The sequence below is a fragment of the Acanthochromis polyacanthus genome, chromosome 15 (genome assembly GCF_021347895.1).
Source record: "Acanthochromis polyacanthus isolate Apoly-LR-REF ecotype Palm Island chromosome 15, KAUST_Apoly_ChrSc, whole genome shotgun sequence".
Classification (NCBI taxonomy): Eukaryota; Metazoa; Chordata; class Actinopteri; family Pomacentridae; genus Acanthochromis; species Acanthochromis polyacanthus.
Genome location: NC_067127.1, coordinates 32,073,106 through 32,096,467, shown reverse-complemented (window position 1 = coordinate 32,096,467; position 23,362 = coordinate 32,073,106). Strand labels below are relative to the sequence as shown.

The 23,362-nt window shown below is 40.4% G+C and overlaps 1 protein-coding gene and 4 non-coding genes across 7 annotated transcripts in view; 1 reads left to right on the top strand and 4 right to left on the bottom strand.

The window, feature by feature from the left end:
* The window catches only part of atrnl1a (attractin-like 1a), a 473,108-nt gene extending 460,049 nt beyond the window's left edge, over window positions 1-13,059 (top strand). For all 3 annotated transcript variants that reach the window (XM_051959750.1, XM_051959749.1, XM_051959751.1), the window contains one exon: window positions 11,475-13,059. In XM_051959750.1, coding sequence (XP_051815710.1) covers window positions 11,475-11,596 — 122 coding nt within the window. In that variant the 3' untranslated portion in view covers window positions 11,597-13,059. The remainder of the gene's footprint in view (window positions 1-11,474) is intronic.
* trnan-guu (transfer RNA asparagine (anticodon GUU)) lies at window positions 4,459-4,532 on the bottom strand. The gene has a single exon. It is a non-coding gene; the product is annotated as a tRNA-Asn (tRNA).
* Window positions 4,969-5,042, bottom strand: trnan-guu (transfer RNA asparagine (anticodon GUU)). Its single transcript has one exon. It is a non-coding gene; the product is annotated as a tRNA-Asn (tRNA).
* On the bottom strand, window positions 5,477-5,550 carry trnan-guu (transfer RNA asparagine (anticodon GUU)). Its single transcript has one exon. It is a non-coding gene; the product is annotated as a tRNA-Asn (tRNA).
* trnan-guu (transfer RNA asparagine (anticodon GUU)) lies at window positions 6,907-6,980 on the bottom strand. The gene has a single exon. It is a non-coding gene; the product is annotated as a tRNA-Asn (tRNA).
* Window positions 13,060-23,362: the final 10,303 nt, after the last annotated feature.

Sequence of the window (23,362 nt, the reverse complement as noted above, 5' to 3'; positions counted from 1 at the left end):
CACATTAATATGAGACTTTTATACGAGCATAAAAATCTTCCTCGGTGCCCCTTTAACCATTGGTTTGGGGATGATAGTTCGTCATCTAAAACCAAGATGAGGGGTGGAGCTGACTGAGAAGTCAAGGACACTAAGCATGCTGATACAGGACCAACCTATCAATTTTATGGTAGCTAGTCTCTAAAATGTATATTTCCCTCTAAATGACATCAAAATTGACTAAATTAACATCATGCTGGATAGAAGGAGACTTTAAACCATAAACACATTAGGATGGTGTTTACTAAGGCAACAAATCAAGTAAGAAGTTGGCTAATTCTATCCTATATTTCCAAACAATCAGACTTATTTTTCAGCAAGACGAGTTGTCCCCTGCTGGCTGTCAGAAAGCATGCAGGTTTAAGGCAGCTATGTGTTGGCTTTACTTTTCCATCTTTTCTGCAAACCTTATGTGTCAGACATAAAAAAAAATGCAGCTGAAATGCATTAATGCAAACACAAGATGGCCAAATGTAAGACTAGTTTTAGCTCAAAGATTGGACCAAATTCTTACCAAACTTACTTGACATATTACGATTATTTACATGTAGAAATGTAGAGAGAATGTATGAGATGTGTCCCTTAGAGGCAGTTACCATGTTGGGCGTACGTAAAGAAAGTATCAATCCAGAAGTAGCATTGCTAGTCATGCATTGTAGAATGGTCTGACTGAGGGAAAAAATTGCTCTGGCTTGCTTGTATTTCTTAAAATCAATTACAGTTGTCATAGGAGGCGTTAAGCGAAGGATGCAGCTTCAACGTTTCTTCATAATAGTGACATTTGGAGACGTTTTGGTAAATGATTTGTTTGCAGGGAAGCGAGTGCTGTGATTAAAATCGATAATCCACTGAAAAACTAGCAGGCCTACTTCACTACAGGATCCTAAACTTTGGCAAAACTTGACATTTACAGTGTGTCAGACTGCTGTTCCTTGTAGCAAAGCGGATTTTAAAAACAAACAAACCTGCCTGAAATGAATGTCCAAAGTCAGATTATACCTGCATCCTACAACTGGTGAGTCAGACTAACTGCAGCATATTAGGCAATTTTAAACACAGTTATTTTATTGGAAAAACCCAACTGATCCTTCTGTGTTTTAGAGCCTCACAGGAGTTGTTGGAAATGATTTTTCAAGCCTGACTAAAGACATCCTGGACTTTACTCTGTACACAAAGATTAAATCTGTATCGACCTCATTTAACTGCCCGCTTGTTGGCATACAGGTGCGTTTCCCAGCATGCAGTTTTTATGAGTAGAACCAGACTGTGACTTGCCGGTCTGTGAAAACATCGCTGCAGCCAGATTGTCCTTTTCCTTCCTGACCTCCTCCTCCTCCCTCCGGGCGTCCGACTGGAGAGCTGCTTGACAGGAAGAGGAGGCCGAGGATGGGAACCTCAGTCTCCACTGACCCGGAATGGATCTTCAATACTTTGATCCTCTGTGTTTGAAACCATCCTCCCCACGGACTATCCTGTCACCCAGCACTCCTTCATCTGTCTGCTTTTACTCAGACACTCAGTGGCATTTACATGCAGGAAACTCGTGTTTTTGAGGATGGAGTGTCCTTACCGTACTGTTTTTCGTTTTTGTTTTGTTGCTGCCATTAAAATGATCGACAGTTGAATATTAAACACGCATACAGATCAAGCGAGACAACTCAAGGTCTTACCGACTTTATAAATTGGATCAGAAACAGCAAAAGAAAGTCAAGACTAGGTCAGGACCCGAATGAGTCAATCATGTCGACACAAATCATCTACATCCACAAAGCCTTGACTTTGGAGGATGAGAAATAGATTTCAATTTGAATTCAGGTAATGTGGAGACACTTTTTCGTCTAACAAGCGTAAAGAAAAGGCTGTTAATGAAAGGCATCCTAGTTAGCCAGGATCAAACCTGAATTTTACATGTGCACATCAAAGCAGTTGTAGTGGTGTGTCATGTTTGCTGGTCTTTTTCAGAACCTGAAATCGGCGCCTCACAGATGCATTAATATTTGAATATCAATGTGTTGCTGTTTGACTGACTTTGATTTGCCTTTCGCTTCACGGAACAGACACTGCTGCTGCTGCTCTGCTCTTTTTTTTAATTCTGTTTACTGTTATCCTGAGCGGGTGGCCATCCCCCTGTGCCTTCATTCAGGGCAAACTCAGAAGTCGGGCTTTGATGTCAGCCTGTATACGAGGACTTTGGCTGTGGGGTCTGTCGCCAGGTTAGTCTCCTCCTGGCACAGATGTTTTCCAGCTGCAGTCCTAGTTTTGTGTGCCGATATGCGTTCCTGGGGAATTTTGTCTCCTGCTAATGACCCCATTACTCTATAAGGAGGTTGTGTGTGTGTGTGTGTGTGTGTGTGTGTCTGTGTGTGTGTGTTGAGGGGTGGGTTAATGATGCGTCAACTCACCTGACAAAACAATCACATTAACGCACCCGGTCGCCACGGCAGCGAATGAGCGCCCGCACTCACCTGCAGCATAATTTGATTACTTTTGACCAATTTAATTTTGCAAATGGAGATGTGTGTGTTCACCTGGAAAAAAATCAGTGCAATTATGAGGGTAATTTGTCAAAGGTGAAAGCTGTTTTGACGGAGGAATATTCGCATGCCGCGCTAGAAAAATTAATTATCTTTATTTACTTTTACTTTCCCCGGTCTTTGTGCACTCTTTCATTAGAGGAGGTTTATAGGGTGAGAAGTGGTGTTTGACGTGTGTGTGTGTGTGTGTGTGTGCGTGCGTGTGTGTGGAAATGATAATGGTTGAATGTCACTTTCAGACAGATTATTAGTTTGAGGTTCTGTGAAAGTGATTTTAGTGATATGAGATTCATTTTGTGTTTGTCTTGGCCTTAAGTCTGCCTCAGGTTACAAACAGGTGTCCAATCAGAGCTAATTAAGTCAGAAATAATATATCAGAAAATCTCAGAAAAGTCACTTTTCAGATTGATCTACTCCCTGTATGTAACCCCTTTCATGATTGAGGGATGCAACCACAAGTTTCTCTGCAGTTTTGAGGATTTATTGCGACTTTTCTAATGCGACTAATTAGACCTTTACAATTTTAATCACATCTTTTCCTTGACTTGTAGGTGTAACAGGTTTTATTACATCCCTCTCCATATATCAGCCCAATTAAAAACAGTGGCATGACCTTGAACTGAAGGATGGTGGCAAGACCAAGTGAATAAATCTTTAAATCAGTCTCAAAAAATATACTTAAACTATAAATTTGAAACTCTGATTAGTAATTAATTAACTACAGCCAAGAATTGTAACATAAAAAAGATTTTGGAGTTCTGAATAGTAGAGCATTAGAAGACCAATATGTATTTTTAATACGTTCATTTCGAAGATCAGTGACACACAAAAAGCACAATTTTAACACAATTATCTAACTTAATCTATTTAATCAAAGTGGATGCTAAGCAGCAATTTAGACTTTCTGTTCTGTGTTTCTGTGGTAGAAAACATGACATTAGTTTTCATGCAAAACCCTGCGTCTGTAGGAAGCAGTAATGGACATCAACTTAGCACTGTGGTGCAAAAAACTACCCAAAGTCTTAACCCTGAAAACAGATTACAACCATAAAATTTTCAATTAAATGAAATCAGCACACTGACAAATGATAAGCTTTGCCATGCATGCTTCTTGATAAACTAATTTGTGTACGTCCAGTTACAATGGTGCATGGAAAAGCTGTGGCTCTAATTTTGATCAAAGTGTTTGTTGTACAGGTTTCTAATGCTCCAGGTCAAAGGAAACCAGTTTTTCCTTTTTTCTTGTGGTTTGGTGCTAACTTGCTTTATTGGTGCTGCTGTTTGAAAAGTTAGCAGGCAGATTTTGTGTTTCTGCTTGTTCTCATCAAATGTGTTTCCACTTGGTTACTGGGTCAGTTTGTTGTGGTCTGGGCAGTAGTTAGTAGTTAGTTAGAAGGTGTTATCATGTTACAGGTACTGTCTCGAAGTCAGTTTTTATCATACAAATGAATCTATGGAGTTCCTTATGGTACCTACATGTTAGCCCTTTGGTTACAGGGTTAGACTTGTTGGATTCTGAGAGCACAGATGTACATGTAAAGTCTTGGCTGATAACTAACAGGGCATTTGTCAGCTCTCTAATGGGGCTAAGGGTTAGGGTTAGTCACTTTCAGACAGTGAGTCAAGAAGTCCACCTGGCAGTTTGAAAATCATTCACACTCTGAGTATGTCAGTCTTGGGTCATTAACACACCATAAGTCGTGTGTTTTGAGGTGTAGAATAAGTTGTAGGGATTCATAACCAGTCATAACTGTGGAACCTTCTTGGACAGGTGGTGAAATGCTTTAAGGAACTATACTCGAAGAGATAGAACAGCATCACAGAAGGAAGAGTCTCGGTTCCTCTCACCCTTTCCTTCGTATAAAGTGATGATGTAAGCATGAAACGTCCCTGGGTGGGCTCGAACCACCAACCTTTCAGTTAACAGCCGAACGCGCTGACCGATTGCGCCACAGAGACGCATATGCCTTTTAAATAGTGGCAGGATTATGCATCCATAAATGATCTTCTGACATCTATGTGGGTTTGAGTCCTCTTATTTGAGGAGGGGGTCTGCGACACCAATTATCAGGCACTGATGAAAGTTTCTTGACATCATTCTCTCTAAAGTTTTACCACCATGGACTTCTTGACTCATACCTCACCTGGCAGTTTGAAAACCGTTCACACCTTGAGTATGTCAGTCGAGGGTCATTAACACGCCAGAAGTCGTGTGTTTTGAAGTGTACATTAAGTTGCAGGGATTCATAACCAGCCAGAACTGTGGAACTTTCTTGGAGAGGTGATGAAATGCTTTCAAGGACTGTACTTGAAGAAATTGGACAGCATCACAGAAGGAAGAGTCTCAGTTCCTCTTATTCTTTCCCTCATGTTAAATCACTATGTAAGCACAAAACGTCCCTGGGTGGGCTCGAACCACCAACCTTTCGGTTAACAGCCGAATGCGCTGACCGATTGCGCCACAGAGACACGTATGGTTTCATATAGTGGCAGGAATATGCATCCATAAATGATCTTCTGACAACTATGTAGGTTTGACTACTTCTTATTTGAGGAGGTGGTCTGCAACACCAATTAGCAGGCACTAATGACAGTTTCTTAACATCATTCTTTGTAAAATTTCACCACTATGGACTTCTTGACTCATACCTCACCTGGCAGTTTGAAAACCATTCACACTCTGAGTATGTCGGTCTTGGGTCATTAACACGCCATAAGTCATGTGTTTTGAGGTGTAGAATAAGTTGTAGGGATTCATAACCAGTCAGAGCTGTGGAACCTTCTTGGACAGGTGGAAAATGCTTTCAGGAGTATACTTGAAGAGATAGGATAGTGTCACAGAAGGAAGTATCTGAGTTTCTCTAAATCTTTTCCTCCTGTCAAGTGACTACGTAATTGAGAAACGTCCCTGGGTGGGCTCGAACCACCAACCTTTCGGTTAACAGCCAAATGCGCTGACCGATTGCGCCACAGAGACACGTATGGTTTTATATAGTGGCAGGAATATGCATCCATAAATGATCTTCTGACAACTATGTGGGTTTGAGTCCTCTTATTTGAGGAGGTGGTCTGCAACACCAATTAGCAGGCACTAATGACAGTTTCTTAACATCATTGTCTCTAAAGTTTCACCACCATGGACTTCTTGACTCATACCTCACCTGGCAGTTTGAAACCGTTCACACCTTGAGTATGTCAGTCGAGGGTCATTAACACGCCAGAAGTCGTGTGTTTTGAAGTGTACATTAAAGCTGCTGTCCGGAGTTTCCGTTTGTTTTCAATTTATGTATCATTTTTTAACAAAGCTTAAATGTGTTAGTCTAGTTCGATACTATAATATAAAGTTAGTATAACGCGATATGAAAATTTATTCCTGAGCTCCGCCTTCCTCTCATAGACCCCCATGTTATTCCAAAAAGCGCCGGTTGCTGCCGACCAATCAAGTTCGAGCTTCAGCTTTGTCATGCTGTCAATCAACGGTTACGCGCACAGCAAGCAAGCCCATGCAGAGGTGGGCGAGCTACGCACTACGCAACCGCGCGCACATTTGTTTTGCTTGTGGAGGAGAGAGCATCAGGGCTCAGCAACTTCCAGAAAAGTTACCAATCCCACGGCTTGTCAGGCCAAGAGACTGCAGGACGTTTTTTGGCTCGGGGTGCTCGCCTCGCTCCCCGACCACGGCCTCCATAGCCCGCCTGACGGCTTCGTTTAGATGCCCGACCTCTGGAGGAAGATGTTGGGGCGTCTGGGACATACTCTTCGTCAGAGGAGTCATGCAATTCTGTACTCTAGATAGAAATAAATAAACAATCTCACACATATACACGCGTAAATGCACTAAGTTTGATAAACAACGTTATCGAGAGGGATACACAAGTGTAATCACATATTGAAACTTTACTCGTTAGTCCTAGCAGATTCATGTTATTTTGGTATTAGGACAAGTTAGACTCAATACAGCATTCTAACGTAATTCCTTTATTATTTACTAAATGTACTAAATGCAGAAGAGGGGAAAACAGCAAAACAGGCCATATGCTGCAGCACTCCGGGCACTTCTCTCATGTACTGCGCGCGTGCACAAATAAAGGGGCGAAATCAGAGGGAGGGACGGTGGGACCAACAGCGTTTTGGGAGACGCTGCGATTCAAACTCCGGACAGCAGCTTTAAGTTGCAGGGATTCATAACCAGCCAGAACTGTGGAACTTTCTTGGAGAGGTGATGAAATGCTTTCAAGGACAGTACTTGAAGAAATTGGACAGCATCACAGAAGGAAGAGTCTCAGTTCCTCTAATTCTTTCCCTCATATTAAATCACTGTGTAAGCAGAAAACGTCCCTGAGTGGGCTCGAACCACCAACCTTTCAGTTAACAGCCGAATGCGCTGACCGATTGCGCCACAGAGACCTGTATGCTTCTTTTTTATAGTGGCAGGAATATGCATCCATAAATGATCTTCTGACAGCGATGTGGGTTTGAGTCCTCTTATTTGAGGAGGGGGTCTGCGACACCAATTATCAGGCACTGATGAAAGTTTCTTGACATCATTCTCTCTAAAGTTTCACCACCATGGACTTCTTGACTCATATCTCACCTGGCAGTTTGAAAACCGTTCACACCTTGAGTATGTCAGTCGAGGGTCATTAACACGCCAGAAGTCGTGTGTTTTGAAGTGTACATTAAGTTGTAGGGATTTATAACCAGTCAGAACTGTGGAACCTTCTTGGACAGGTGGTGAAATGCTTTCAAAAACTACACTCGAGGAGATAGGACAGCATCACAGAAGGTAGAGTCTCGATTCCTCTAATTCTTTGGCTCATATTAAATCACTGTGTAAGCACAAAACGTCCCTGGGTGGATCTTCTGACAACTATGTGGATTTGAGTACTTCTTATTTGAGGAGGGGGTCTGCGACACCAATTGTCAGGCACTGATGACAGTTTGTTAACATCATTCTCTGTAAAATCTCATCACAATGGACTTCTTGACTCATACCTCACCTGGCAGTTTGAAAACCATTCACACCTTGAATATGTCGGTCTTGGGTCATGCATGCAAACTCCATGCAGAAAGATCCCGGAAAGGCTGGGTCGTGGGATCTACTAGCTGCAATGTCAAAAGTGCTAACCACCAAGCCACTGTGCAGTCCTTGCTACTTGGCATATACAGTCCAACAACAATATTCTACATTAAAGAGAAAGTATGTCTCTTTGTTCTCCCTCCAAGTGTTCTGGATCCACATGTCAGGTCAGAAACGAAAGCAGAGTTTTCTCACTCAATCTAAATCATCTGTCTAGAATACGACTATGGCGCCAAGTGAGAAGAGGAAATAGTACTTTGCATGCAAGATTACGCATCTGTGTGAAACATAACATCAATTTAGCAATGTGGCTAAGACAAGTTAACGAGTCATCTGACCATGAAAGTAGATTGAAACAATACAGCTCTATGAATTAAGTCAGTACATTGTGTACATACTAGCTGTTTATGTCCAGCTGCTACCACACTGGATGTGGAGGTGGATGTGCTGCTTTGTTAGCTGACTAACCATTGGTTGTTGCACATCTGCAAAAATATGCACAGAAAAATCTGTGGATTATTTTCACAATCATTTTAAGGAAAATCAAAATTCCCCTGAGCGGTAATTAACACTTTTGAATGTCTCGTTTCTTCTTCCACCTGCCCTCAGTTTTTGTGGATCTCACTGAAATCCTTCATTTCATGAGCATGTTTGTTGGCCCTAAAGTACATCAAAGTTTAAAGAATCCTGAAATCGGTCTACACAATGCCCACCCAGCATGAATTTTAAAAAAATTGCTGCCACTCATCACTCAAAAAGTCTTTTTTTTTAAATTCAGAGCATAGGGCCTCAGTGGCATACAAGCAAATGGTCAGTAACTCTAATGGAGGTGTATTCACTCCTGAAACATTCAAAGCATCTGCAAAAGATGGCAAATAACCATCAAGAGCAACAAAAGGCAAAAACTTGTGCATATTATAGCCAAAACCAACACAACTGCAACCCTCTGCCAGTGAGAAACAGTGAGCCATAATGGACCTTATGCCAACACACCAGGTGCTGCTACACTATTGTTTTATTTGGATTAACTGAGCACATAACTGTTGGCCACCATGTATTCGACAGTGTGTCTCGTCGCATCAGAACTTTGCAAAAGTATGTACGTGCACAGGTGCATGCACTCCTGCACACATAAACTTGCAGAGTCACGAACAGGCACACTGAGTGGCTGTGTAATCGGCTTTCCCCTTTCCGCCCACTGCAAAAAAAAAAAAAATCCCAAGAATCAGTTGAGTGTGAAATGCTGAAAACATCCTGCATCCAAATCATATCAAGAGCAGAGCAGATTCCCTGCACTGTTTGCCTGTTTTGTTTATTTGGCTCCTGCATGCTGGCAGATTGAGCTCTCGCTGTAATGACCATGCATTGTCAGGCCCACGGAAAGACAGGACGAGCTGCACTCGCAAGAGCTGCCACGACTCTAAATCCACATTAACGCCAGCGCAACTGCCAAGGTAACACAATGCTGTGAGGCATCTGATGCTCGGCGAGCCTTGCTGTGAAGGGAGAGTCAAACATCAGATACCGGAGTTGTTTTCAGAGGGTGATGACATCCTGCTGGACGGTGAGAAAGGAAAGAGGCAGATTCGCTTCAGTGACCTCAGCGTTATCCCCTCTCGTCTCCAGCCGAAGCCGGGTGCGGTGCTGGCTGGGGAGACGATGATAAAACATTTTCTGGACATTGCGATGAGGTGCTGGCTGGTTGGACGCTGCATCTCCACCTGCCACACATCTTCCAAGTCTTTTCACATTGACATTGATATTCTTAGATAGTTTTCACTTCGTCTGCATCTCCGTTCACCCTCTTCTGGTCATTTTTGTTCCTTTAGCCTTCATTAATCATCAATCTTAATATATTTTTTAATCTAGCAATTAAAAACCTTTATTTTCCCAAGTCCTTTACACACCAACAATAAATGAGAAACCATTGATTGATAGTTCCCAATTGATAAAAGCATAATTGAGACATTTCTCTAGTCGTTTTCCAGATCTTCAACTAAGGCCCAATCCATAAACAGTATTTTTTTCATATAAACTAAACAATTATGAAGAGAAACTGATTCAACTTCATTCAAAATGAATAATGATTACAAATAATGAAAAACTAAAATGGGACCACAATAGAGCCTTGCGGAACTCCAAGTTTTACCTCCAAACTATTCTTTACTCATTTTAAAATTTTTGTACAAGTAGCAAGCAATGTCTAGTTCATAGATTCAGTATCTTTTGTATATTTCATATTATTTATTTACAGTTTCTATCATGTAAATAAATGGTAGTTAAACGTAATGATTTGGTTTTGAAGTTTCACCAATTTAGAAGATCTTTCTAATTAAACATTGTAATGTAATTTCTTATCTTCAGAGATGGTTTGACAGAGTGCATACATATAAAACGGAGATGTTTAATTTGTATGTTAAATCTCTTGTGTTTCTCAATCTTTAATAACTTTTAACCACAACAACTATTAGATATTTTTGCTCAGAACTATTCCTGCGTGAAACTGTATATATTTAATAAATCTGCAATTATTTCCACTTTAAATTGCACAAATAGTATGAACTGCTATAAAAAAGCAATTCATAGTTCTCTATGCCAGAAAAGTTTTAATTCTTGGACCCGATAATTAGTTTCAGTCAGCAGCAACACGAAACTCTTCTTTTAACTGCATCTTTTGGATGATGATTCAGCTGCTTGATTGCTGCGATTGTCTTTACTGTCTGAGTTTGGCTCGAGAACATAAATGGAAAACATAAATGAAGTTATAAAACAACTTTTAGTGAACATCGACAGGAAGCTTTAGATGGGGCGACATCATTGCTGACTCATTACTTCTGACAGCAGTGTTACATCCACATCACCTGTTACATTACAGAGTTAGATTTACATTAGTTTACCTTTTTATGGACGCCTGTCGCTGCCTGTGTGTTTGCAGTTTGTCTCAGCTGCTTTGGTGCCGCTTCTTCTTACAAGTTTACTTTATAAACCGAAGAACCTGCAATGACAAGACACATAGCGTTACTGAATATGAATGAGCAGAGAGAACTTTTACTGTCAGTGTCAGATTCCACAGAAGTTGCAGGAGATTTTGCATTCAACCTTGTTCACTGTAACGACCAGCAAAACCTTTTTACAGAGCTAAATTTTATCATGCCAGTTTTTTTGTTTGTGTTTGTTTGTTTAATTTGCACCCATGCTACTCAAAGGCACATTTTAGAGTTTGCATTTGAATCGTTCAACCTCAATTCACCACTTTTTTAAAAAGAAGTTCACACCTGACCATCTCATATTTGTCTAATTTATTTTATCCCTGTATACGTATGTTATCAAGTTAGGTTTTAAGTTAAAAACGCTAGAAGACGGTGATCTCATGCTGATTTTTGTGTCATTTTCTTTGCATCAATCTGTGGATCAATGTTGGAAGAGACTATAACTTGAGCAATACTATAGCTACAGTACTGAAATTTTGCAGGCTTCTTGATATGTACATATGATCTTGAGTGGTGCAACCCTGCTTTGATATAGCAATACAAACCAGTTATATAAAGGTGCAAACTTGGTCAAAAATGTCAATATTTCTGTCTTTTCCATAAATCTACCAACCATAAAACCTTCATTTCTCTCACAAAGAGGCTGATTTTTCTTCCTGTAACTCAAAAACTAATGTTACCTCAGATTTTATACATGATCCACACTTAAAATCTGTCAAAAATATTGACACAAACAAACACAGGTAGTCCATTAAAAAAAATTGGTTGGTTTGTTTAAACCACGTCCACTCTCTGTTTCCCTGTTAACTCTGCCCTCTCTGTGGATTCCAGGTATCGCTATAGCTAGCGCTCTGGTGGACACGTCGCAGCAGCGGGTGATGGACTTTAAAGAACGAGGCCTCGGTCTGAAGCATCGTAAACACACCGTGCACCATCAAGGGACCTGCGTATGAGCTGCAGGATCCACCAGAAATGCTCTCATTGACTTTAGACGCTGGGAAAAGCCTGCAAAAACTGGGTTTGGACGATCCTCGAATGGAGAAAGTGGCACTCGTGGTCCCTTTCCTTCCTTGGATCGGACTTCTTCTTCCATATGTCTATCCTGATGAGCCAGAAAAATTTAAAAAAATAAAATTGGAAAGCTGTTGCAGACTGACAACAAGAATGTGTTTCTCTGGTCAGACATTGCTTGGAGAAGTTGGCAGACTTTTCCCGTTTTCACGCCATGTGGCTCAGAGTCTCCGGGGCTCCACTCGTCTGTCTGTCATGCCGTCTGCCATATTGACAGCGAAAAAAACAAACAAGAAAACAGTTGTTTTTCCACCAAATAAACCAAACTAAACAGCTTGGAGCTCCAGTGAAAAGACATGGAGCTGAACTGAAGTCCTCCTGATTTGCACTCCGAGAAACGTTGAACTAAAGAAAACAACGAGGACGAAACCGAGATCATTGCAAGCCCCCATAATGAGTCCATCTGGAGGATTTGCTTGAGGATAAAGTTCCATCCGAGCACTTTTGAAAGTCTGCTGCGACGTTCAAGAACTGCATTTTGCTACGAAGATCATTGGATGTAACTGTTGAAAATGTGTCTTTTATGAACTCCGTGTGATTTAGTTTTTTTTCCCTGCACCGATGTTTGAAGTTCTAGATTTTGATATCTGCTCAGGTCGTCTGATGGTCGGGTCCATTTCTCTGTAGCTGTGGGCCTTATTCACATCTGTATATGCACTACCGTGAAACGCTTTACCAGTACATTAGGACCCTCCGCGGGATTATAATATGCAACTGATCATCCAAACGTAATGTTTATTCTGGGCTGCGACGTAACCTCGAGGTCGGTATCATCAAACACTTACTACTGATGGTATTCGTATAGATTTCATTTATTACTGTGAAGCTACGGTATCCATCTTTTTTTAAAATCTCACGCTTGTTAAATTTACTGTAACATATCTCGATATTTATTGATTATGCAAGCTGCAGTTACACAATAATTTTACAAATTTTACAAATGCACTAAGGATTTTTTAATGGAAAAAGACTGAATAATTGATTTTATAGATCAAGTCTGTGCAGTATTCCCCCCTTTCCTTTTTTTCCTTTGCCTATGCCCTCATTTCTAATTCTATATTTTATGCATATCATAGCAAGGTTTGTGCGTTTTACTCGTTGCTGATTGTGTTTAATGTTGTAAAGTCACTTTTATCAGCTGCATACACACAGCAGAGTTCAGTCTTGATGCATACGTGACAGTTGACATCCAGGCGTTTTGTTTTCATGTACTTTTGCACCAGTTTGTCGCTGAGACTTGGATTAACAAAGGGCAGCTCACCACACTGTTTGTTTGTCCGTATGAGCATAAAAATCTGTACATTTACAATAAAACATTTTGATGCCTCTTCATATGGTAACTGAATCTGCTGTGCTGTTTGGTTCTTACCTTCGGTGTCATGGGACTGAATCGATCGGAGTCCAATGAAGAGATCAGCCGACACTCTGGACTTGATCCTCCAATGCTGAGCTGCATGACAACTCATTCAGCATCCTGATGAAGAAGCAGAGAATAAAACAAACACTTAGTGCATAACGAATTAATGTTGCTACATAATTTGCATTCTAATTGGTCAACTTTCAAATAGTCACAAGTGTCTTACAGCTAATAATAACTGTTAATGCTTGCTGCATTTTCAGTTCAGTTTATGGGTCATTCCAGAATTGGAGGACATTATACATCCCATCCATCAAATTTAAAATAAACCATGTACAAAATAGTAAAACATGCAGTTCTTGTATAAATTTACTTGGCCTGAGACCAAATCTAAAAAAAAAAAAAATAGAAAAGATGTCTGAAAATATTTTTTAAAATACCAATTAAGTCTGGAATTCCCCTTAAAATAACATTTTTTGTCATGTCCCATACTCCTAATGACCAAATTGAATCTCAAATAATACAGTTAAAATTAAATTTAAACCTCCTTTTTTTGGTATTATTTGTTTCATTGATGTCTCTTGTTACTGTGGGATTATTACAAACAGTAATAATTATTATGCATGGAACATATGTCCCACAACCTCCCTATTAGCATAACCTTTTAAGCTGGTACAAGAAGAAGAAAACAGTGAATCACATGATATGCTGGAATTGACATCATCAAACAGTTTTCCAAAAGAATAGAGCTCCGTTCCATTTCTATCGGGATAAGATAAATTCTTTTAATTGTGTTCAGTCAGTCAGTTTGTTCTCTTGGTCAGCAGTAACAGCTAGCTAAATATCTAGCTTAGAAAAAGCTAACATTAGCATGGATTAGCAACCCTGTTACTGTGATTAGATTAGGGTTAGCAAACAACAAATTAAACATGGAATAAAAATGGTACCACTGATGTGTAAGCTGAGCGATCAAGCCTTCAATAGTTTATTACCTATTATTGATGAATATGGAACAGAAAACTGTAAAAGAGAAGGTTTATTTTAAAAATTTTGAAGCCCGAATGTCCTCCAATACTGGAATGACCCATAAACTTCCTCACTGTTTAGTTGCTTCATATTTTGGTTCCACCAAACCTCTATCACAGCTGCAGAGAGTCGCTGGACAGTTTTCAGCTCTATTTCAACAGCCTCAGTGGCCACTTCATTAGTGACACTGTGCAGCTCAGTGCAATCCAATACACAGAATTTACTTTTATGATGCCCATAATGTTCTGTTTTTGTTACTGTCATAGAGGTGTTAATTCAATCACACGTTTTAGCACCGAGTTTATAATTAAAGGTGGTTTTAAGCAATATTCAGGCCAAAAAAAAAAAAAATCAGATGGCAGCCCCATCAACGACCTGTGTGTTAATCATATAAATGCATTTACAAATTTTTCACAAACTAGTCATAATGAACCCATAAAGTTAGAACTGCTATTAGTAAATTGCATTAGATTGTGTAGGTGTAATTAATAAAGTGACCACTATGGGTTGTTTTCAGTTCACTAGTTATGCTTTCCAGTCTTCCTAAAGACTGTATCAGCTTATATACATGACAACGTGATCAAAAGTCTAGAAATATCTATTAGTGACTAAATCGTCTTTCTTAACACCAATATTAACCTAGAAGCTGCTGTTAAGTTTAAAAGCCATGTGAAAAACTTAAAAAGTGCACCATTTATCAGGGCCAGAAGCTATAAAAACTGAAGGAATAGTCAACATCACTGTCAACTTCACAACAGTCTTTGAGCTACTCATCACTGACATGAAACTTAAAATCACTTTGTCTCATTAAAAACAATCGCCATACATATATATATATATATATATATATATATATATATATATATATATATTTTTTTTTTTTTTTTTTTTTTGTTTGTTTGTTTTTTTGCTTTTCTCAGTGCAACCAAAAATCTATGTTTGACTCAGCTGGGACCGTCAATCAAACAACAGAAATTCAAGGAGTTTTTTGGCTGAACTGCAGGCAGTGTTTTAACCAAGCAGATTGGAGATGAGTAAGGAAATAAATTAAAACATATATGAAATAAAATATCTTCACTATGTAGAGAGATGTAAAACCTTGGAAAATGTTGTATGGACTGATAATATTAATAATAGTATTAATAAAATAAAAAAAATAGGTTTTGTTTTTTCTATTGTTATGATTTAGAACAGAGGAGTCAAACTCATTTTAATTCAGGTTCCACATTTAGCCCAATATGAGTAAAATCACAGAATAATAACCTATAAAGAACCACAACTACAATTTTTTTCCCTTTATTTTAGTGCAAAACAATATGTTCTGAAAATGTTCACATTAAAGGAATTATCTTTTTACAAAACGTTATGAACAAACTGAAATTTCTGAAGTAAAATAGGTTCAATTTCAACCCCTGGAGAACACTGGCAGCACTGTGAGGGTCATGTTCTTTGACTTCTCCAGTGCTTTCAACACAATCCAGCCTTCTCTGCTCAGGGTGAAGCTTGAAGGAGCAGGAGTAGACTGTCACCTGGCTGCTTGGATCATCGACTACCTCACCAACAGACCACAGTACGTGAGGCTTCCGGACTGTGTGTCTGATGTGGTAGTCAGCAGCATGGGGGCCCCACGGGGGACAGTGCTCTCTCCCTTTATCTTCATCCTGTACACATCGGACTTCCATTATAACTCTGGGAGCTGTCACCTCCAGAAGTTCTCCAATGATACAGCCAATGTCGAGTGTGTATCTGAGGGGGACGAGAGGGAGTACAGGAAGGTCATCTCTGACTTTGTTGACTGGTGTGAGCGAAACCATCTGCAGCTCAACGCCAGTAAGACAAAGGAGATGATCATCGACCGCAGGTGGAGGACACCTCCGCCTGCACCGATGGAGTTCTTTAAAATAACCGCTGTCTCATTACAGAGTGAAAGTAGCAGTTCCTCCTTCAGGTCAGAGATTGCAGCATCTGAGGGCCTCTTCAAAAGAGGACGTAGTTGATGAAGACGTTCTGGAGCAAGACCAGAAAGACCAAGACCAAGCAGCCTTGAGATCTTAGGCAGCGTCTCCCTCAGGTGGGTGTCAACTGTGTTCACGGTCAGGTCCCGTCAAAAAACAAAACAGAAAAATCCTAGATTACAAATCAACATGTAATCAAAGCACTCTGTTTATAACGCCATAGTATAGGATGTGGTTCAGAAAATGTCATAGTAGACTTTTCAAGAATAACATAGTATGGCCTGTAGTTCATAGTATAGCATGATGACAAAAACAACCCCATAGATTATTATGTGGTTGAAAAAGGGCAAAATGATGTCACAGTGCAGTGTATTGTCAAAATAGTATGTCATTCAAGAAAACATCAGTGTATAATATGTGGTCTAAAAAAATGTCATAGAATAATAGTTCATTGCACAAGTAAAAGTATAGGTATTTTTAAAACTGTTCAAATTCTTATATTTTCCTAAAAAAAAAAAAAAAAAAAACTAAAGCTAAAAAAATCATAGTAAAATGTCAATTAAAAAAAGCCTATAGTATAGCATGTCACTCTAAAAACATCATAGTTTAGCCTTTAGTCCACAAAACGTTGTTCTGTCCCGGCTGTCTGAAGTAGGTGAGGAGCAACACAAAAACAGTCCAAACGCTGGTTTTCAGAAGGTTAGACGAGTATTTATTTGAAAGAGTAAGTTTACAACAACACAACATGTGAGGAGGTTAAAAGCAAATGGGTGTTAGTAAAATAAAAATAAATCAACAGAACTAAAAGTGAACTTCAGGTTGACATTGATGGGCATTCCAACCAGGAACAAAGTAAAAGATCATCAATACGAAAAAAACCCTCTTCCTGTTCACCTCTTAAAACCCAAAAACACACTGCAGTAGCACCCTAAACTAAAACTACCAATGGGTTCCCTGTTTTCCTTTGTGAACAATTCAAAGGTCCCTCTCTATCTCCCCACACATCTACCAACCACTGGAACACATCTCCAAAGTTCTGCTGAAGCTCAGCTTCCCCTCAGTAGTGCCACCTAACCTTGCCAGCAAGTTGATTTCTCGCGATATTTGTGAGTTCACAAATCTCTCAAGAAACCATCTTGCTCCGCTCCCGCATTCACTGTTCGTACAGAGCCAAGTTGGCACGGGCAAATCACGCAGCAGTATTCGTGTGTGGGGCGGGATATCCGGGTGTGAAGACGACACCAAGCACCAGTAGATCAAAACAAACATGGCAACGGAGGACAACGATCATGTAGATGCTGCTATTAAGTCAGTTTTAGCTGAATCTCCTATCGCTTCTTTGAAGGAAGAACAACGAGAGGCGCTTTGCGCATTTCTGGATGGTAAAGATGTTTGTGCTTTTTTACCTACGGGTTTTGGTAAGAGTTTAATCTACCAATTGGCTCCGCTCGTTGTGAAGATCCCGCGATTGGCTAAAAACAAACCTGTCAGAGGCGGGACATACTGTTGCATTGTCCAATCCGTGCCTCTTTCCTCCGAACGGATTTACATGGAGTGGTCCCAGATTGATATTGTGGAGTACTATCAAGTACTACACAATTATTCATCTGGCTATTGCCAGGTTAAGTGCCACCAGATGAAGAAGCCTTTTGAGAAGCAGCTGGCATCGTGATTGGACGATACTTTGGTCTGATCCAATCCAGCTTCAGCTCCAGAGACGGCAGACGGGACGCGTCAACGGAGGCCGGGTGGACGAAGGCATGCAGCTGAGAACAATCCAGAAAACACCAGAGGAGTGCAGCGGCCCAGGGTCAGAACAAACAGAGTAGCGTAGTATGTCTCTGAGAAAACATCATAGTATAGCCTTTGGTATGAAAAAAACGCCATTATATACATCGTATATTGTACAAATAACAAGTCAAAGGAAAAAGAACTCCATTGTAGAATTGTAGTAACTGTGGGCTGACTGATTTACTGATTATCAGTATTTTAGTTTTTACTGATTTACGGTAATAAATGAATTTATAAATGGCGCTACTTTGGCTCTGAACCTTTATCTAGCTGTGGTCGTTCTGTCTTCTGGAGTGATTTGATTGATTATGCGTCACAAATAAAACTCCTTTAACTTAACATCTGTAAACAAAATAAAAACATATCAACAAAGTTTTCTGATAGAGTTTGTGTTGTTCTAAGTTTAACTTCAACATTTTAAATACTTTCATTTACTGCAAATGAGTATCTCCTCCAAATGTCTCACTAATAATCATTATCAGCCTTAAAAACCTACAAAACACCCCTCTATACTCAACCACACAGTCCGGTTCCTCCTTCTATAAATCTGCTTGGAATCTTCCACTTCCTGTTTGCCAAAGTGGCCTTCTACCTGGACAGGTTTTGTTGGAGCTCATGCAACAAACATTTTGGGTAACTGCACTTTAATATGGATGGATGACACTGAATTAGAGTCTGTTTTAATGAGACTGAGTTCAGATGTGTAGCTCTGTCATTAAATACAACATTATTTCTCAGAATTCACAGAGAAAAGTCTGAAATGTTTGCTAGGTTAGCGTCCCGGCACAGCTAAGGCTAATTCTCTGCAACTTCTGGATCTTGAGTTGCTTGTTGTTAAAATATAGTGCTATAGGTGCTGAAGCTAAGAAAGTCTGAGATGTTTGTGCAAAATAAGTTCATTCCCAAGTCTTGTCTGAACTGTCCTCTTTAGTTTGAACTTTCCCTAAAGTTAGGAGTTAATGACAGAGCAGCACATCCAGACTCAATCTCATTTACAGAATGTAGAGATTAAACTTCAGTGTCATTCAGTGATGTTAAAACACAGTTTTTCAAATGTTTGTTGCACATGCTCCTCACCAAACCAGTCCAGGTGGAAGACGATGTGAAGAGAAGCTCCAGAGGATGAATGTCACACATTTACATTGGAAATCAATGTCCTTTTACTAAACACTGTCATGCAATAGTTTCCCTTTAATGATGTTCAAATCTTTGTTGAGTGTTTTGTTGATGTTGGATTCTAAATGTTTTCTGACACTCGGCCCCAAAGATTAAAACCTTTTGCGGCTCACAAGCTGCAGCAGTTCACACATTGTCAACTATCTTTCTGACTAAACGAAGATAAAAAGTGAAAAACTGTCTGATTCCTGCATCATGAATGTAAATCTTTTTGGTTTTTATGACAGTAAACTGAATATATTTGGGTTTGACATTTTATAAATCAAAAAACGAAATGAATTACTGGAGAAAACAATCAACAGATTAATGGACAAAGAAAATGTGTTTTCCAACATATATGGCTGAATTACTCCAACATTACAAGATACATACAATTTAAATTAAATTTTATTTATAGAACGCCAATTACAGGTCAAATTGTCACAAGACGCTTTATTATATTTTTTGTCATTTAAAATATAACAAAATAAGAAATTTAAACCTCTTGACTAATCCAGTTTATTATTTGGTTTTTAAGAGACTAATCGACAACAGGGGCGATTCTAGGATCAGAGGTTTAGGGGTGCTGAGCACCCAGAGGTGCCCAGCCAGGTAAGATAAATTTCTTCATTGTTTTGTATGTTTTAATGCAGTTTCACTCCCACATTTGTGAAAGAAAAGCATAACACTTTTTGAAAAGGTCTGTGACTAAACCATCCAATCTGATAAAGTTGATTTAAATGCGGAATCACCGCAAAGGAGGAATGCACTGGAATCTTAAAAGAAACATATCGTAGTCCTAATTTCTGGGAAAAGACGACTCACTTAGATACAGCAGCTCCTCAACATACACATAAACAGCATGTATGTTTCTGGAGTAAACCAGCCCCCTGGACCGAGGACTTATTTTTTGACTTTTATTTGAAATGTGATGCACAGCATTTCTTTCCCTGGTCTGCACGCTCTCATCTCCCAGAGTCTCTCCTTGTTTTTCTTTGTCATCTTAACAGTTACTGTTTTGCCTGCCACTATTCTCTGTTTGTTTTCTTACATGGTTCTTCCTGACTTTGCACTCTCTCCTCTCCTTCCCCTTTTTCATCTCTTCCTCTTTGGACTGACAGTCATACACAAATAGATTGTATTCAGCTGTAGGAAAAATTATATAAATATGAAAAAGTACCAATAAGAATACAAATAAATAACGTCCTCTCTCTCTCTTTGTAATGTCAATCTAAAGGCAAATAACCAAATGTAACCGGCGCCAGAGCTAGGGGTCTCGGGGCCAGTCCATAAGATACACCAAAGTCTGAGCCTGGTGGATCTGTGAATCAATGAGAGCAGACGAAGAATATACGTTCTTCATGAGGACAGCGCCATTTTATTTTTTGACCACATTAACATCTTTTTCTCAGTTAATCCATCAATTCAATTAATCTCCACAATAACAAAAATATATCTGGCTCTGTATAAAATATCATGAAAAATAAATTCCAACATTCCATCACATAAACTCAGAGATGTAAAAGTTGTACATGAACTGTAACTGTGGTGAATAGAAAACAATCTAAATTGCAGTGCATTATGTACACACTAAACTGTGTTTGATAGGCACAGACCACAAAAAAATAAATGTTTCATGACATCAGTAGCGTCAGTCACGGTCACGTAATACGATACACTACACCCTAAAATCACGTTCTGCCATGGACCGGACTATCAACTGGAACCATTCACGGCTATACACATCTTTATCACAAAACCTGGACAACAACACTACACTATATTAACCATGTCAGCATTTATGGATACATGTGAGTGTTTAACCGAGTTTTTAATCATACCTGTGAATCAATGAGAGCAGACGAAGAATATACGTTCTTCATGAGGACAGCGCCATTTTATTTTGACGCTACGGGCCTCAGGAAGTTGCTCTGGGTTGACCCACAGAAGCGCTCAAGCGCCATCTACTGGATTGGCAGCGGTCATTACACCAAATAAACTGTCATCCTTTCTCACTAATTCAGTTCTTTCTACTGGAAAGGAAAATGAAAAATATTTTAAAAATAGGGGGGGGGGGGGGGGGGGGTGACTGTTTCATGTTAAAACACAGGAAACCATAACACTTTCTGTTTTATATTAAAACTTAATAAATCTGTAACTTGCATTTGTTTTGTATCAAAACATTTTTATTTTGTTTATTTGACTATATTTTCAGTCCCTTACACTCTCCCCTGCTTCAAGAGATGTCTCCGGACATCTAGAACTAAACTAGTGACAAAGAAAAATAAATAAATAAAAGATATGTCAACAGTCTCGCATGTCAAAGTCTCAAAGTCGGTCAGTCAATCATGTCTCACGTCCATTGTCTAACATGTCCAAACTGGTTGGGGGGGATAGTAACATGTCCCTGGCATAACTGAGTATGGGGGAAACAGGGTAAGACACACATGCAAACATCCCATTCGCACCAGGTAGCCATGGTCGGTAAGTAGGCTGGCCCAACTGTTCATATGTAAATACATCACGAGGTCTGGTGGCACGAGCAGACCATCTTAAGGGCAGCTCTTCCACACCTGCTGACTCTGTGCTCAGTTCGGTTGCCTGAACCTCCTCCGTACCCCCATCAGCCCCAGCATCATCTTGCTGTACTGGTTCCACCACCAAGGGCACCTCAGCTGCCGGTGGTGCATGCATCAAGTTTGGCACCTCAGCCTGGTCATTTTGTTGCTGGGTGAGGTTCAGACTCATGGGCTGATATTCGGGTGCTACAGCTCTCAACTGATTGCGTGTCTCCAGTTGACGTGGTTGGAGTTCGACTGGTCGTCTGCCATACACAGGCAAGCGTCGAAGGCTGTATGAAAATTCCTCCTCCTCATCGTCATCTGAATCACTGATCCCCTGTTCAGCTGACTCTGTGTGAGTTTGATGGTTTCTCTGTCTGGTTGGCTTCTTTTGTGTGTGACAGTCTCTGTTTTCATGTTCCAATGGTAGGTCATTCACAGGTAAAAGAAGGTTACGATGCAATACCCGGAGTGTTCGGTCACCTGTCTCTGCTTGAACCCTGTACACAGGCCCATCTCCCAATCTCTCAACAACACGGTGGATTTTGTTTTCCCAGTATGCTCGAAGTTTTCCTGGGCCACCACGCTCAGATAGGTTTCTGATAAGAACGTGGTCACCTGGCTGCAGCACGATCCCTTTGACACCTCGGTCATATTGTTTTTTCCCTTCAGGGAACTATTTTTGCTGTTGTCTGAGGCAATCCGGTATGCCTCCTGCATCCGCGATGCCCATTTCCTCACATACTCCTGCCGGATCTGTGCATGCTGCTCAGGTTCAAGGTCAAACACCAAATCAATTGGCAAACGTGGTGCTCTGCCGAAGAGGAGGTAGAAGGGTGAATAGCCCGTTGCCTCATGTCTGGTGACATTATCGGCATGGACTATGTGCAGAAGGTGTTCTTTCCAGTCAGCCTTCTTCTCCTCATGGAGGGTGCGGAGCATCTGGAGAAGTGTCCTGTTCAGACGCTCAACAGGGTTACCCTGCGGGTGATAGGGAGTTGTTCGAGAATGGCTGATCCCAGCCAGCTCTTGAAGGCGTTGGAATAAGCTGTTCTCAAATTCCCTGCCCTGATCATGGTGGAGTTTTTGAGGGTACCCAAAGCGTGGAATAAAGTCAGAGAAAATTTTCTCAGCTGCTGTTTTACCGGACTTGTTCTTAGTTGGATAGGCTTGTGCAAAACGAGTAAAGTGGTCGACCAGAACTAAAATATATTCGTACCCTCCTCTACTCGGTTCGAGATGTAAGTAATCAACAGCGATGAGTTCAAAAGGATTACTAGTCGTAATCGAGCCCATTGGTGCTTTCTCTGGGATGACAGGTCGTTTCTGTTTAATGCACGAACACCGGCGAATGACATAGTCTTCAATTTCACGTAGCATAAATGGCCAATAAAACCTCTGCCGTGCCAGGTGAATGACTTTGTCTGCCCCAACATGACCCATGTCATCGTGCAGCTGTTTGAGGACAGTTGCCTTGAGTGTACTTGGGAGAACAAGTTGTTTATATTGCCCAGTCTGCCTGTATAAAATGTCCCTGTCCAAAGTGAGTCTGCCCCACTCATGGACCAGTCTCCGTGTTTCTGTTCCCATTTTTCTTTTGTCCCTATCATTAGGTTTCCACCCTTTTTGTTTTAGTGTTATCACCTCACAGATGGACTTATCAGCTCCCTGGGCTGATCTGATGTCCTCTGGAGTGAACATGGGTGTACATAAGGAAGGTGAGTTGTCACCTGTACTTAGCTGCAATGCTGCTACCCAAGGCCCGTCTCTCTCTCTCCTTGCCTTGTCCCCCTGCCAAATGGC